General features: G+C 33.6%; 3 protein-coding genes across 3 annotated transcripts; all 3 read right to left on the bottom strand.

The window, feature by feature from the left end:
- Positions 1 to 525: 525 nt before the first annotated feature.
- On the bottom strand, positions 526 to 3236 carry LOC117924336 (protein SRG1-like). Its single transcript, XM_034842948.1, has 4 exons — positions 2873 to 3236; positions 2074 to 2321; positions 1607 to 1931; positions 526 to 1116 (listed from the first exon to the last, which is right to left on the bottom strand). The coding sequence occupies exons 1-4, from the start codon at positions 3134 to 3136 to the stop codon at positions 850 to 852; spliced, it is 1104 nt and encodes a 367-aa protein (XP_034698839.1). The 5' UTR covers positions 3137 to 3236; the 3' UTR covers positions 526 to 849.
- A 7772-nt stretch (positions 3237 to 11008) lies between these two features.
- Positions 11009 to 11482, bottom strand: LOC117923126. The gene has a single exon (XM_034841367.1). The coding sequence runs from the start codon at positions 11480 to 11482 to the stop codon at positions 11009 to 11011; it is 474 nt and encodes a 157-aa protein (XP_034697258.1).
- A 333-nt stretch (positions 11483 to 11815) lies between these two features.
- On the bottom strand, positions 11816 to 14426 carry LOC117924338 (protein SRG1-like). Its single transcript, XM_034842951.1, has 4 exons — positions 14090 to 14426; positions 13374 to 13621; positions 12912 to 13236; positions 11816 to 12508 (listed from the first exon to the last, which is right to left on the bottom strand). Exons 1-4 carry the CDS (start codon positions 14345 to 14347, stop codon positions 12242 to 12244), a joined length of 1098 nt encoding a protein of 365 aa, XP_034698842.1. The 5' UTR covers positions 14348 to 14426; the 3' UTR covers positions 11816 to 12241.
- Positions 14427 to 15835: the final 1409 nt, after the last annotated feature.

Raw genomic sequence — 15835 nt, forward strand, 5'->3', positions numbered from 1 at the left:
GGCATATATTTTAGTGGTTTCCTTTGCAAGTCCCCATCTTCATCTTGCTTACTGGGTTTTTTGCAACTTTGACAACCAAGTTTGCTGACATTTGGGCCTTAAACTAAAAGATATATCACAACCTAACCAAGCAAAACACATTGACTACAGAAAACAGCTTAAGATTGGCAATAATAACATGAGAGATTCATCATATATTAAGGTAGAGTTTGTTTTTTCACTTAATTTTAAATAGAACCTTAATGTTTAATAGTATTAAATATTAAGTTGTTTATTTTTGTAGTATTTTATTTCTATTAAGTATTAAAAAATAAAAGAAAAATCAATATATTATTTCTTCTATTTAAAAAAAGCTATATATATATATATATATATATATATATATATATATATATATATATATTTCATAAAAAGTTTATAATAAGTCATGAAAAAAGTAAAAAACCAAATAACCTAAATTTTAAAAATAAATTGCTTTCACAGCAAAAAGTCAAAAAAACAAACATCAGTTAAGCCAAACAGAAGTTTTCACGAAGCCCTTATTAATATCCAGAGCTCAAATTAAATTAACAAGAAGAGCATATTCTTCCTATTAGTCCAAATAGGTGATTGAAATTGTTCAAATACAATCCTCCAATTGCTCCTTCGGAATGTTGTTAGGCCACCAGTGCCAATTCTTGCTTTGGCATGGAATATGGTTTGCACCCTTGTGGAGCTCTCCATATTGGTTCTTGTATGTGTGTTCCTAACCGTAATACTACTATCTGATTGTCATTTCAATTTACCTTTGTAAGGGATATAGTTCAGGCAGTGAATGGCAGCGCATTGCATCCATACTTGCATGTTAACTCAACTTGTATGGCCTCCATCTTCATCTATTTTCATGAACTTGAGGTACGACTTGCCATCTAGTCTCCGAGCAAAGAAGTCCTTGAAATATTTCTCTATAGGGACCCGCTGAAAAATTGCTGGGTTTTGTGGGCTAATGAGGCTAGGTGCAGGACCTAATTCTGAGTCGAGGTTGGAACTAAAAAACGTTGCAACAGAGAGCCTCTCCTTCGCTGAGTTCACCATTGCCCTATGCTCAATGCTCTGGTAAATGCCATTACTCACAATCTGCAAAGGAAACCAGAATTATGAATACCACCGTGACCATAAATTGGAGAATTTGCATTACTTGATAGAGCCCTACATGCACATCTAGATACAAACTTGTTAACAGTCAATAGGTTAAGACTTTGAAGAAATCTAACATTGGTACTCTTATGGGAAACATCTAGTTCCAGGTCTGCCCTGTGGGTAGGGCTTCCAAACTTTTGTGGTGTCCCTTGTATCAGATTACAGTTACTAGAGCTCAACCAAACACTCTGACCCCATATATGCAATCCAGTACTGTTGACTGCTACCTAGTTTAAATGAATGAATCTAATTCATTTCAGCCAGGGTATTCAGTTCCCCCAGTGTTTATCATAGCCAAGTGCAACTTCACTGTGTGATGCAGCTGGATCGATCGGCCTAGACTCAATCACATACAAATGTTTCAAGTCACTCGATCATATACAAATGGTTTTCAAGCTATGTAATGTACAATAGTGAAAAATAATACCTCCATAATGTCTCCAATGTTGACAACAAATGCATTTGGAAGGGGTTTAACAGGAACCCATCTCCCTTCTTTCCGAATTTGGAGGCCCTCAGTGTCATTGAGCTGAAAGAGAATAGTTAGAGCATCAGCATCGGAGTGAGGAGCGAACCCAATGGTCATATCTGGTTCAGGGCATGGAGGATAGTAGTTCATTCTCATTGATTGAACCCCATCACTGAACATGTCTCTTATCTCCTCAGCCTCCATCTTTAAAGCTTTAGTCATTTGACTTAAGATAGTCATCGCTAACTTTTTCATTTCTACAGAGTAAGCTTCCAAAGTCTCTCTGCAGTAAAGTATAAGTAGAAAATCAAATCAATTTGCCAACCTTTCCCCTACCCCTGAGTTCATGTGTCACACCACCACCAACAAGAGTTCTTAAAATTAAGCTTTACAAGGTAGAATTTTGTTTTGAGAGAGATTGAGACCTGAGCTTTTGTGGGAGCTTTTGAAATATGTCACTCTTCCTTAGATTGAATGGGAGGGTAGTCAGATAGAACATGTCTGACCAATCAAGCCTCTGCTCTTCTGATACCACAAAGAGTTGCCCAAATCCCTCATGGTTATCTGGCTGCTGCCAAAGCTTCTTCTTTTCTTCGAGTGGAAGTTCAAAGAAATCTTGAACCTCCCCTTTGAATTCCTCCAACAATGAACTACTCACTCCATGGTTCACAACCTGCATTTACAAAACAAGAAGCACAGAACTGCTAACTCAAAAATCAAGGCCCTGTTTGGAAACTATTGTTAAAAACAGTTTCATGTTCTTTAAAATAATAATAATATTAATAAAATGTTTTCCAGCTATGACAATTCTATAAAATTCATATACCCAAACGATAGGCACCAAAACTGATAGTGAAAGAGCCAATTTTTTTAGGAACTTCCTATGGATTTTTAATTGTTAAGGCAATTCGTTGTATTTATATACTCGAACCCCACGGTACGCCCAAAAATTTCAGTGGCCTGTCATTTTTCTTTCTTTTTTTTTTTTCCTCCTCCCAAAACCGTTTCTTCAATTTGCTCTGCTCATAGATTTATGGGTATAAAAGAAATTCATGGAATATATAAACACTCGATGTTCTCTAAGAAACAAAATCAAATTTTGGTAAATACCCACATCAAAGTCAAATCCAAATACAGCATCCAGACAACCAGAATTAGGAACAAGAATCAAATGGGTCGAAACCAAGCCCACCCCAGACCCTTATCGGGTCCAAAAGTCAATACCTGGAAAAAACCCCAGTCCTTACAAGCTGAGTGGAGCCGCTCTAACTCGGAATCCATGGAGTCCCCATGAAGCAAGCAATGGAGATCGATGACCGGAACCGGTTGAAGCCAGATGTCGGCGGCGGCGGCGGCGGCCGTCTGAGGGTCCTGCTGATTGTGCACATACCGAGGAGGAACTTTGGTGATGGGTTCTTTGACCAGCTCCCTAACACTTGGTACTATTATCGATTTTCCGAACACTACTTGATGAGACTCTGTTTCCATTACGGGTGTGCAAATCCCCCTAGTACGATTGTACGGTACGCAGAGCAACCAAACTGAAGCTTGCCTCTCGTCCTTAATAGGAACTCTCCCGTTGTACTCTTGCGGCGGCCATCTTTTTGTGCCACATGTTTTCAGAAAAATATTTGTAAAATATTTATCAACTGGAATTTATAAAAATATTTCTAGTGTAAAATACTGAAAATTAATTCGGACAATTTTAATTTAATTATATTATATCCGAAATTATGTTTTTAAAAAATAATTTCAATGTAAATACTAGTCTATATATGAGTCTAAAAATTTGTGGATATCGCATACCTTTTCAAACATCCATGTAATTTTCCTAGTTATCATAAAAATATTTATTGTAGTTATGATTGTAATCCTATAAATGGGTTAAGGTTACTATATAAATAGAAAAATTTAAACTACATTTTTTCTTAATTCTCTCTCAATTTTTTTTTTATCTATTTTCTTTCCTTCTAAACCTACAAGACAAAAAGATTAAAAAAAAAAATGAATTTATTCAAAAGTGATTTTATTTATATTGTAATCTATTGTCTTCAAAGACTCTAATTAGTGATATCTCATCATATTTTATATTTATTATTATAATTTATATTTACTTTGTCTGGCAATGAAAAACTATAGAGGTCATTTTTATTGACAATTATCTTATGGTTATAAAAAATACCAACAATTTCTATTTTTATTGTATAACTAAAAGTTATTTAAAACAAAATTATCAATTAATAATTTTATAACCAATATCAATGTAAAGAATATTTTGTTGCGGTAAATTTTTCTTTTTGTTGTAAAGCTAGATGTTTTGATATACTTTATTTTTCGTTTTTTTATTATTTCATTTCTAATTATTATGATAATTTGCTAAGCTTAGGATAATTTCTAATTGTTTCATATTATGATAATATGAAATATTAAGTTATTCCTAAAAAAATATGTATTTTATAATATTACATAGCTTCTATGCGGATAAGAAAAATATATATTTTTATGCATTCTATAATTAAAAGTTTCATAATAATTATTTAGCTAGTTGAAGCTATTAGAATTCTAGTTAAACCGACCTAATCACCTTAAAGGTTGGGGTGAATAGGGTGATTGTTACTTTTTTCAAATTTAATAATTATAAAATATAAATAATAATAATATAATAAATATAATGGAAAAACAATTGCATAAAAAAAATAAAGAAGAGATAATGCAAAACACTAGTTTTTATAGTTGTTCGATGCAATGCCTACGTACATTCTCCTCAAGTTCGTAATCGATTGAGAGTTTACTAATAAAGCTTTCAACCCAAACATTCAAGCTTTACAATGGGATTATGGTTTCAATTAATTCTCTTAGACTTATGGTTTCAAACACCTTTTTAGATTATGGTTCCAAACATTTTTTACAATAAGACTTTTCAAGACAAAATCTCTAAACTCTTCCCTTTAGATTATGGTTCCAAAGCACTTTCACAAGATATAGAAATGAATAAAGGATCCTTAGTTTATGTTGTTTGTTCAAAAGGAAAAAAACTAGGGTTGAATGGTGCATTAAGATGAAATGCAAGTTTCAAAGCAAGTATACTTTAAAAATACCCCTCTATGGCTCAAGTGATATTCAATAATGATTTAGATACTTCTCTTATTAATACAGTAAGTTTGAAGTCTTTAAATAAAAGTTGAAAGCCTAAATTAGTCATTAGGTACAATTTGAGGTTATTTGGTCGATCATATGGTTGAATAGATTCCTAGCTATTTGATGAAAAGAGGTACCAAAAGTGACCATTTCTATAAGAGCTTGATTGGTCAAGCAACTAGCTCAATAAGTACTTTGATCGATCAATCGAGGTTACACCTCAATTGATTGAGACAATCTTTTGCCATTTTGATCACTTGGTTCAATCGGTTGGCCTCTTGATCCACCTGTTCAACTTATTGGTTCAACCAAATGACCTATTGGTCAACCATTATTCAATCAAAAAATAGAAAAAAAAAAAAAGAAAAAAAAATGATATACAAATGATCTTTAATGTCTTAGATTGTTTCAGTATGAAACTTAAGATTGAAAACCTCTTTTTTAATGATAAAATACATGTCAAAACATGAGTTTTTATTTTTAAAATAATCAATCTTAATTTTTATAAAAATCATTCAAAGATACATAAATTAACTAGTATTTGTAACTTTTGCACCTTTAACATAAAATCCTTACGGAAATCTAACTAGATAAATTCTTGTCATTTTGTAAGCCTTTTTAACTATGAATAATATTAAACAAATGTGGTTTTCACTTAAGAAGATTTTTCATCCAATTTATAAAAAAATAAAATCAATTTAGGCCCTTTGATGATTTAGGTGCTTAAAAAATGTAAATGCAATATGAACCCAATACATTACAACCTTACAAAGAGACGTTAGAGAATAGATCTTGATTGATCTTCTCTTTGAAGCATTCCCCTTCTTTATGATTTTTCTTTGATTTTATTTATCTAATTTGTAATTGTTATTTTGGAAATCATCTTACCTAAACATACTTAAAATAAAATCATTAATTTCAAACTTTGTTTTGTTATCATTAAATTCCGATATTAACCAAACTTTGGTTTCACATAAGCTATACAAAAAATAATTTATATATTATTATAACCTGAAGCTATATGAAATAATTGATTTAAATATTCTTATAGTCCGAAGCTATAAAATTGAGTAGAATATTTTCATAACTTGAAGTTATGTTCTTATAAATGGAAATTATTGAGATATTATTATTTTTTATGTTATTATTGCTAAACGCTATATAGCAAGTTAATACTATATAATTTCTCATAGCAAGAAGTTATATAGAAAGTTATAGAATTGTGATAAGAAATTATTGATAACTTGAAGTTATAAAAACAACAAAATAAACATTTTAGCTATAAGCTACGTTAAGGATGTTATTTATTATAACTAAGAGCTATGCATTTATTTGATTGTTTTTTAGTTAATATAATTAGGAGTTAAATTACAATGATTGTTTCATTCATTCTACAATATTTTGTTTGAGTTATTATTTTCTTTCAAACAAGTTTAGTTGATGAATGATTTCCATTGTATTATTTGGTCATAAATATCACACAAATTTGATTTTATAACTCTTGACATGTTAGGACCAAATTGTTATCAAAATTAGGGAAAGGAATGTAACATCCTTATACGTATCATGGTAAATATATAGCCTTTAATAGCCCTTTGATTGTAGGGAATGATATGAAGAGGGATATATAACCACCAAAAGACTATATTTCTCCCCAAAAAGCTCATTATGACTAGACATATGTAAGAATAATGAGTTTTTCATGAAAAATCATCGGTCTTATTTAACTAGATTGAAGTCATTCTCGGAAGTGAATGTAACCGATTAGAAATGTGGCCAAGGACCAAAATGTGATTTGAATTGTGGTATAAAATAAGTCATGCATCCATGATAGTCATCATTTATCAGAAAGAAGACCACACCTCAATTAAAAATCATAAAATGATAAAGAAAAAAAGTCACATTTTGCATAATAAACCTACGAAAAATCATTAAAGAAAAACGATCGTAAATAGTGTGACATGCAATGACACTTATACATACCAGTCATATAATCCAACATTTCATTCAATTTTACTAGATCCTATTAGAAGAAAAATGATAGAAAATAGATATGCATCTCACTAATAGAGATAGTAGAATGACACCAAGGCCAGTCTCATTCAATGGATCCTATTGCTAGAAGAGTTCTAATTGCAGATAAAGGATAAGTAAGGGGTAGAAAACATGGTGGAAGAGGATCTCTCCAAGAAAAAAATCGATCAGCTTTTGAGGACACTTGGATTAATGATGTCTTTCCTGATGAGGCATCGTTTGTTGTGGGGAAGCTGCCATAGTAACCAAGCAAAGTGAACTATATATCTAGCAAGTGGAAGTATGCCAGTTGAATGGACTGGAGAGGAGAAGAAATACTACTAGGAATCAAATCTACTAGTTTTAGCTAACCTTCTAAAAGCTTAAATGAGCTTGAACCTGCTTTGAGCAATGTAAAGAAGAGAAATTAAGAAGACTTGAAAATGGGCAACAAGCATCAAACACAAGGATATTGTTGATATATGGCACAAGAACAGGGCAGAAATTTTATGACAGCAAAGGAAAAACAAAACTTTTTCAGTAAAAAAAAACTTGGTATATGGAAGTATATTTTTATTTACTGCATTGCTCTTTATATAGAGCTAAAGCATAATAGAAAGCCAAGAGAATTTGCTAATTTCAAGCCATGTCTAACCAATTCCTAATATCAAGCCAATATATATATATATATATGCAGAAAATATTTCCTAAAGACCTGGTCTATTGACCAATTATTCAGCAATTTTTTGTTTGCCCAAAACTGTAGCAACCTAAGGCATGTTTCCAACACTCCTCCTTGCCTTAGTAGTTACAGAGGTCTATTTTGCTTCTTAAGGTTTCAAATCTAGCTTTTGGTAGAGCCTTGGTTAACACATTTGCAATTTGATCCTCAGACTTGCAATAAAGTAGTTTAACTTCACCATCCTTTTGTTCTTCTCTTAAGTGATACAACTTGATCTTGAAATGCTTAGTCTTGCCATGAAAAATAGAATCATTTGAAATTGTAATTGCAACTTGGTTATCTACATGAATCTGTGTTGGCTCATTTTGCTTCATGTGTAGATCTGCAAGTATTCTTCTGATCCAAATTGCTTAATTTACATTAGCATTGGCTGCTACATATTCTGCCTCTGCTGTACTTTGAGCTATGTCATCTTGCTTCTTTGAGGACCATGAAAAAATTCTGAATCCAAAGCTGAAACAAAATCCTATTGTACTTCTCATATCATCAATAGAACATGCCCAATCACTATTAGAATAACCATGAAGTTTAAAATTCTGACAGTAAGAATATTTAATGCCATAATTTGTTGTGCCCTTGATATGTCTTACAATCCTTTTGGTAGCTTGAAAATGCACTTCACTGGCACAATGCATGACTCTTGAAAAACAGGCTTACTGAAAACATTATGTCTGCTCTGGTGGTTGTAAGATACATCAAGCAATCAATCAGGCTCCTGTATTGGCTTTCATCCACTTTTTTCTATTTCATCATCTTTGCTAAATTTCTCCTTCTGATTCATTGGTGTGCTGGTCCTTTTGTAATCTTCCATGTGAAATTTGTTAAGTATTTCCTTTGCATACTTCTTTTGGTTTATGAAGACTCCATCATGATCTTGCTTCACCTCCATACCCAGAAAGTAGGACATCAAGCCAAGGTCTGTCATCTCAAATACTTCGAGCATTTCAGCTTTAAACTCTTTTACCATTTTCTCATTGCTACCTGTTACAAGCAGATCATCAACATAAACATAAACTACAATTAAGTTAGCATCTGTTCCTTTTACATATAATGTAGCTTCACTTGGACTTTTAACAAATCCAAAACTTTGAAGATGCTCATCAATCCTGCTATACCAGGCCCTAGGAGCCTGTTTAATACTATATAAGGCCTTCTTCAACAAGTAGACCTTTTCCTCCTGTCCCTTGACTTGGAATCCCTCAGGCTGCTTTACATAAATTTCCTCTTGAAGATAACCATTTAAAAAAACAGATTTTACATCTAACTGGTAAGTCTTCCATCTCTTTTGTGCTATCAAAGCAAGCAACATTCTGATTGTATCCAAGCATTATACTAAAGCAAAATATTCCAAGAAATCCACTCCAAACACATGACTATACCCCTTCACAACTAACCTGGCTTTGTATTTATTTACAGAACCATCTGCATTAAGTTTGGTTCTATAAACCCATTTGACTTCAATGACCTTTCTGTGTTGAGGTATGTCCACCAACTCCCAGGTGTCATTCTTTTCAATCATTCTAAGCTCCTCTTTCATTGCTTCAATCCACTTGTCATCCTTCTCTGCCTCTTCAAATTCTGCAGACTCAAAAATAGCAACATTGCTTCTTTCATAAACATCAGATAAGGACCTTGTACCTCTAACTGGGACATCATCTATGTCTTCATCAAAGTATTGTGGAACCTTTGGCAATTGCATCTTTATTGACTCCTCCCAGTTCCGTTGTCTATCTTCCATGAACTTGACATCTCTACTTACAAGAATTTTTCCATTTTGTGGTTGGAAAATTCTGTAAGCCTTGGAAGAGTTGCTATACCAATGAAAACTCCTAGTTCTGCCTTCTTATCAAGTTTGTCTCTTTTCACCTGCGGCACATAAGAAAAACAGAGACAACCAAAAGTTCTTAGATTATGCAAATCTGGTTTATAACTAAACCAGGCTTCAAATGGAGTTTTTTTTTCTACAAAACTCTCGTTGGCAGCCTATTCAGCAAAAAAACTACAGTGTTTGTAGCCTCTGCCCACAATTTCTTTGGCAACTCCTTCTCATGTAGCATACAACTTGTCATCTCCATAATACTTCAATTTTTTCTCTCACTTACTCCATTCTGTTGTGGAGTGTAAGATGCTGTGAGTTGGTGCTCAATACCAGCTTCTTCACATAACTTATAAAAAATTTCATTTGTGTATTCTTTCCCATTATCTGACCTTATCTTTTGCATCTTGCAACTGCTTTGATTATCCACCCATGCTTTATATTTCCAAAATACATAAGCAACCTCAGAGTTGGATTTGAGGAAATAAATCCAACAAAATATGGTATAATCATCAATAAATGCAATGTAGTACTTACTACCATTTAAAGATGGTGTTTTCTAAGGTCCTCCAACATCTGTGTGTACCAGTTGCAGCTTGTGCATTGCTTTCCATGTTGTTTGAGGGAATGGTCTTCTAGTTTGCTTGCCATATTGACAAGCGACACAATCAGCTAGCTTGTCTTCCAGCAATGGCACACCTTTCACCAAATTATGTTTCTGCATATATAGAAGTCCAACATGGTGGAAATGCCCGAGCCTTCTGTGCCATAATTCTGCATTGCTTACAGTGTTTGAAAATGCTATCTGCTCATCCTCCATTAGATTTAGAGCAAAGCTTTTTGCTCTCATTTTCACTTTGAATACATCTCTACCTTTCGCGTCTTTGATGATGCACCATTTGTCTTCAAATATGACTTTGAAACCTTTTTCAATCAGTTGTCGAACACTAAGCAGGTTTTGATCAATGTCAGGCACATATAGAACATCAGTAATATACTTCAAACCTGTTAAACTTTCTATAGCCATAGTTCCTTTACCCTTAACTGAAATAAATTCACCATTTCCAATTTTTACTTTGGAGATTATAGTTTTATCAAGCTCCTTAAAGTGCTCTTAGTCATTGGTCATGTGGTTTGTGCAACCACTATCAATCAACCATAAATCGCTAGAGCTATTACTTGTTGTGAAGCATGTTGCAACAAAAAGTTGTTCTTTTTTATGTTGCTCAATAGAAGCTTTTGCCTCTTCATGTTGTTGTGACTTGCAAATCCGCTCCATGTGTCAAATCTGACCACATTTCCTGCACTTGACATCACGCCTCCACCAACATTTCCTTTATGGGTGATTTGTCTTTTTGTAGTGTGGGCAAGGTGGATAGGTTTCATCCTTGTTTTTGTTGTTGTTGTCAGTCTTGTTGTTCTTCTTCTTATTGTCGTTTTTCTTGTCTTTGCCTCCTCCTGAATTTTCTGCCTTTGCTTGAAGAGCACCCTCCATCGATTTTTTTTTTCCTATCATTCTACTTTGCTCTTGTGCCTACAATGCATTCACCAATTTTGCCAAGGATATGCTTGAAAAATCCTTAGATTCTTCTAATTAATAAAATTTAGAATCATACTTTTCAGGCAGAGTTACAAGAATTTTTTGCACAATTCATTCATCAGAGAAGTCCTTACCTAGCAACCTCACCTTGTTTACTATGCCCAGCAACTTGTCAGAGTAGTCTTTGATGGGTTCTGTCTCCTTCATTTTCAGCATTTCAAACTCCCTGATCAGGTTGAGTACTTGCATATTTTTGGTTCTTTCATTGCCATGGTATTCCTTTTTGAGGTAGTCCCAAATATCTTTTGCTGACTTCAGGTTCATGATTCTTGTAAATATAGTGCTTGAAACTACAGAGAATAAGTAGGCTTTAGCTTTGGACTTCCTAGTCTTTCTCTCTTTATGGGTCTTAAGCTGAGTCATCGTAGGGTTCGCTGGCAATGGGGGAACATCATAGTCTTCCTCTATAGCTTCCCAAAGATCTAATGCTTCAAGATGGACTATCATTCTAACAGCCCAGGCTTGATAGTTATCACCATCAAAAATCGGTGGTGCAACATGGGAGAAAGTTGTTTCAGTTTCCATTTATGGATTCACTCAACTCATAGATCCCTCAAGAAGAATTGCTCTGATACCAAATTGTTGATATATGGCATAAGAATAGGGCAGAAATTTTATGACAGCAAAGGAAAAACAAAACTTTTTCAGTAAAAAAAAACTTGGTATCTGGAAGTATATTTTTATTCACTGCATTGCTCTTTATATAGAGCTGAAACATAAAAGAAAGTCAAGAGAATTTGCTAATTTCAAGCCATGTCTAACCAATTCCTAATATCAAGCCAAATATATATATATAAATATTTCCTAAAGACTTGTTCTATTGACCAATTATTCAACACTTTTTTGTTTGCCCAGAACTGTAGCAACCTAAGGCACGTTTCCAACAGATATACTTCAGTCACAAAATTTTATACATTACGGTGCATATATTTTAGTGGTTTCCTCTGAAAAACATCATCTTCATCATGCTTGTTGGGTTTTTTGTATCCTTGACAACCAAGTTTGCAGGCACATTTGGGCTAGCTGTAAACCAAAAGAGATACGATAACATAACCAAACAAAACATAGAGGTTACTGTTACATTCCGATGCCTCAACCACACCAGAATGCTCAATTCATGGCTTGGTATAAATATAGTTTGCACCTTTGTGGAGCTCTCCATGTCGATTCTTGAATGCGTGTTCCAAATTGTAACATAAATGCCTAATCGTCATTGCAATTTACCTTTATAAGGGACACTTCAGGCAGTGTGGCAGCGCCTTGCATCCATGATTACATGCTAACTCAACTTGTATGGCCTCCATCTTGATCTATTTTCAGGAACTTGAGGTGTGACTTGCCATCTAGTTTCCGAGCAAAGAAGTCCTTGTAATATTTCTCTGTTCGAACCCGCTGAAACTTTGCTGGGTTTTGTGGGCTAATAAGGCTAGGTGCAGGGCCTAATTCTGAGTTTATATTAGAACTATTAGATGTTGCAACAGAGAGCCTCTCCTTCGTAGAGTTCACCATTACCCTATGCTCAATGCTATGGTAAACACCATTACTCACAATCTGCAAAGGAAATCAGAATTATGAATATCAATGCAAAGATAAATTGGAGAATTTGCATTATTTGATGGAGCTTTATATGCACATCTTGATACAAAGTTGTTAACAGTCTATAGGTTAAGACTTGAAGAAATTTGAACATTGGTACTCTTATGGGATACAGCTAGTTCCAGGTCCTAATAGGAACTGGGGCTCAGCCAAACACTCTGACCCCCATATATACAATCCAATAGTGCTGTCTGCTACCTAGATTAAATGAGTTAAATCTCATAATGTTTCAGCCAGAGTATCCAATTTAGCATGGCCGAGTGCAAATTCACTGTGTTTTCACAGCTGGATCAGCCTAGACTCAATCACATACAAATGGTTCTCAAGCTATGTTACTTACAACAGAGGAAAATAATACCTCCATAATGTCTCCAACGTTGATAACAAATGCATTTGGAAGTGGTTTAACAGGGACCCATCTCCCTTCTTTCTGAATTTGGAGGCCGTCGGTGTCGTCCAGCTGAAGGAGAATTGTTAGAGCACCAGCATCAGAGTGAGGAGTCAACCCAATGGTCATATCTGGTTCAGGGCATGGAGGATAGTAGTTCATTCTCATTGATTGAAACCCATCAGTGAACATGTCTCTTATCTCCTCAGCCTCCATCTTTAAAGCTTTAGCCATTTGACTTAAGAGGGTCATGGCTAACCTTTTCATTTCTATGCAGTAAGCTTCTAAAGATCCTCTGCAGCAAAGTATAAGTAGAAAATCAGATCAATTTGCCAACTTTTTGCTGACCGCTGAGTTCATGTGCTACGCCACCAACAGAGTTCTTAAAATTAAGTTGTACAATGTGGAATTTTGTTTTGAGAAAGAATGGACCTGAGCTTTTGTGGGAGCTTTTGAAATATGTCACTCTTCCTTAGATTCGATGGGAGGGTAGTCAGATAGAAGACGTCTGACCAATCAAGCCTCTGCTCCTCTGACACCACAAAGAGTTGCCCAAATCCCTGATGGTTATCTGGCTGCTGCCAAAGCTTCTTCTTTTCTTCGAGTGGAAGTTCAAAGAAATCTTGAACCTCCCCTTTGAATTCCTCCAACAATGAACTACTCACTCCATGGTTCACAACCTGCATTTACAAAACAAGAAGCACAGAACTGCTAACTCAAAAATCAAGGCCCTGTTTGGAAGCTATTGTTAAAAACAATTTCATGGTTCTTAAAAGTCAAAAAATGGTTTTTCAGCTTTGACAATTCTAAGACAGTTAAACCACAGGCACCAAAAAAGAACGGTGGAAGAGCCAATTTTTGAGGAACTTCATATGGATTTTTAACTGCCATGGCAATTCTATGATATTCCTGCTATGGCAATTCTATGATACTCATACACTCAAACACCACTCATAGATAGTATGTGAGAAATTTATGGACTATATAATATACTTAGAAGTTCTCTAGGCCACAAAATCAAATTTCGGTATATACCCACATCCGAGTCAAATCCAAAGACGGCACCCAGAGAGCCAGTCTTAGGAACCAGAACAAATGGGTCGAAATCAAGTCCAACCCATAGCCTTATCGGGTCCAAAAGCACATACCTGGAAAAAACCCCAATACTTGCAAGCTGCGTGAAGCCTCTCCAACTCAGAATCCATGGAGTCCCCATGAAGCAAGCCATGAAGATCGATGACCGGAATCGCTTGAAGCCAGATCTCGCCGGCAGCGGCCGTTGGAGGATCCTGCTCATGGTACACATACCGAGGAGGAACTTTGGTTATGGATTCTTTGACCAACTCGCTAACACTTGGTACTATTATTGATTTCCCCAACACTACTTTTTGAGAATCTGTTTCCATTATGAGTTGCAGATCTGCTAAGTTCGATAGAAACCATGAATCAACGATGGATACCTCAATGCAGATTCCTTTTGAATAATCAAACCTATCATCTAACAAAGTTTTTTTGATGACGTTGGTCTCTAAAAGAGAAGTCAAAGATAATAGTCATTATTAGAATTATTTTATTTACTTCCATCAACTTGCATGTAAAAGTCGAATCCGATGCTACGATTATCATGAAAATAATTTAATAAATTTTGCATTATTAATTTGTCTATAATTTTATATCACTGCCATGAATTATCTTGTGTTGACACATCAATTCAAAAAGCATAATTTAATCAATTTGTCTTATTCTGAAATAAGTCAAAAATGCCAGCGGCTCAAGGTTGAATTGATTGCCCAAGCCCATTTACCACCGTATAACTTACATAAAAATTGCATCTACTTGGTATATCTATTGCAGTTATAAACCATAAGTTGTCGATGTGGGATTTACTCAAATAATGAAAATAAACACAGTCCTTAGAGGGCTCGGACTATGGTGGGTAACCCTTTTTATATAAAATGAGATAACTTTCAAGTCTCTTTTTTAAATTTTATCATATAAAATATTTTTAAAAATATAAATATTTAGTTATTTATATTCAATTTTATTTTTATAATAAGTATGAAAAATATTATAATTAATTAATATAATAAATTTCAAAATTTAAAATAATAAAATACATAGAAAACTAAAATATCGTATTTTTTTCATCTTAAATATATCTTCGTATTTAAATATTTACATGTTTTATTAAAAATATTAATATATTTATATTTATCTTTATAATTTAATTTGGTATATCAATTTTAAAAAATAAAATATTTTTAAAAACATTAATTGTATATATTTTAAAAAATTAAAATTAATTTTAAATTTATATAAAATATAAGTTTTATATTTATGATGTTACTAGTTCGACCGCAATTCAATCACCAATTTGACAACGGTTTAATCATCGATAACTTTTTCAATTCAATAATTGATCTCATTTTAAAAATATTGTTTTTTATAATAGTAATTGATGTCTAACATATCATATCAATGTATTAGCATCATCTACTCAATACGTTGATGACAAAAAAATTGAAAATAAATAAATAAGAAAAAATATTAAAAGAATGAAAATATATAAATTTCATACCATGGGGATAAATGTAAATGAAAAATTATATAATTTATTTAGTATTTCATCAACTTTTTTGTTCAATTATTTTCCCATTTTCAAACATGTTTCTCCCACCTTTATTTTCTAAGCCATTGACAAACAGTTATTATCTTATTTGAAACCCAAAGGTACATTGAAACCAACGGTGATACTTAAATATGTTTGATTTGAGATTTTTTAAAAAAATTTTTTTTAGAGAGAAGTTATTTGTTATTGCACCCAAGGATTGAAATATCGGTTTTTACGGATATATCGGTACTTCGATTTTACTGATATATCAGAAATATCGGAG

The sequence above is a fragment of the Vitis riparia genome, chromosome 10 (assembly GCF_004353265.1).
Source record: "Vitis riparia cultivar Riparia Gloire de Montpellier isolate 1030 chromosome 10, EGFV_Vit.rip_1.0, whole genome shotgun sequence".
Taxonomy (NCBI): domain Eukaryota; kingdom Viridiplantae; phylum Streptophyta; class Magnoliopsida; order Vitales; family Vitaceae; genus Vitis; species Vitis riparia.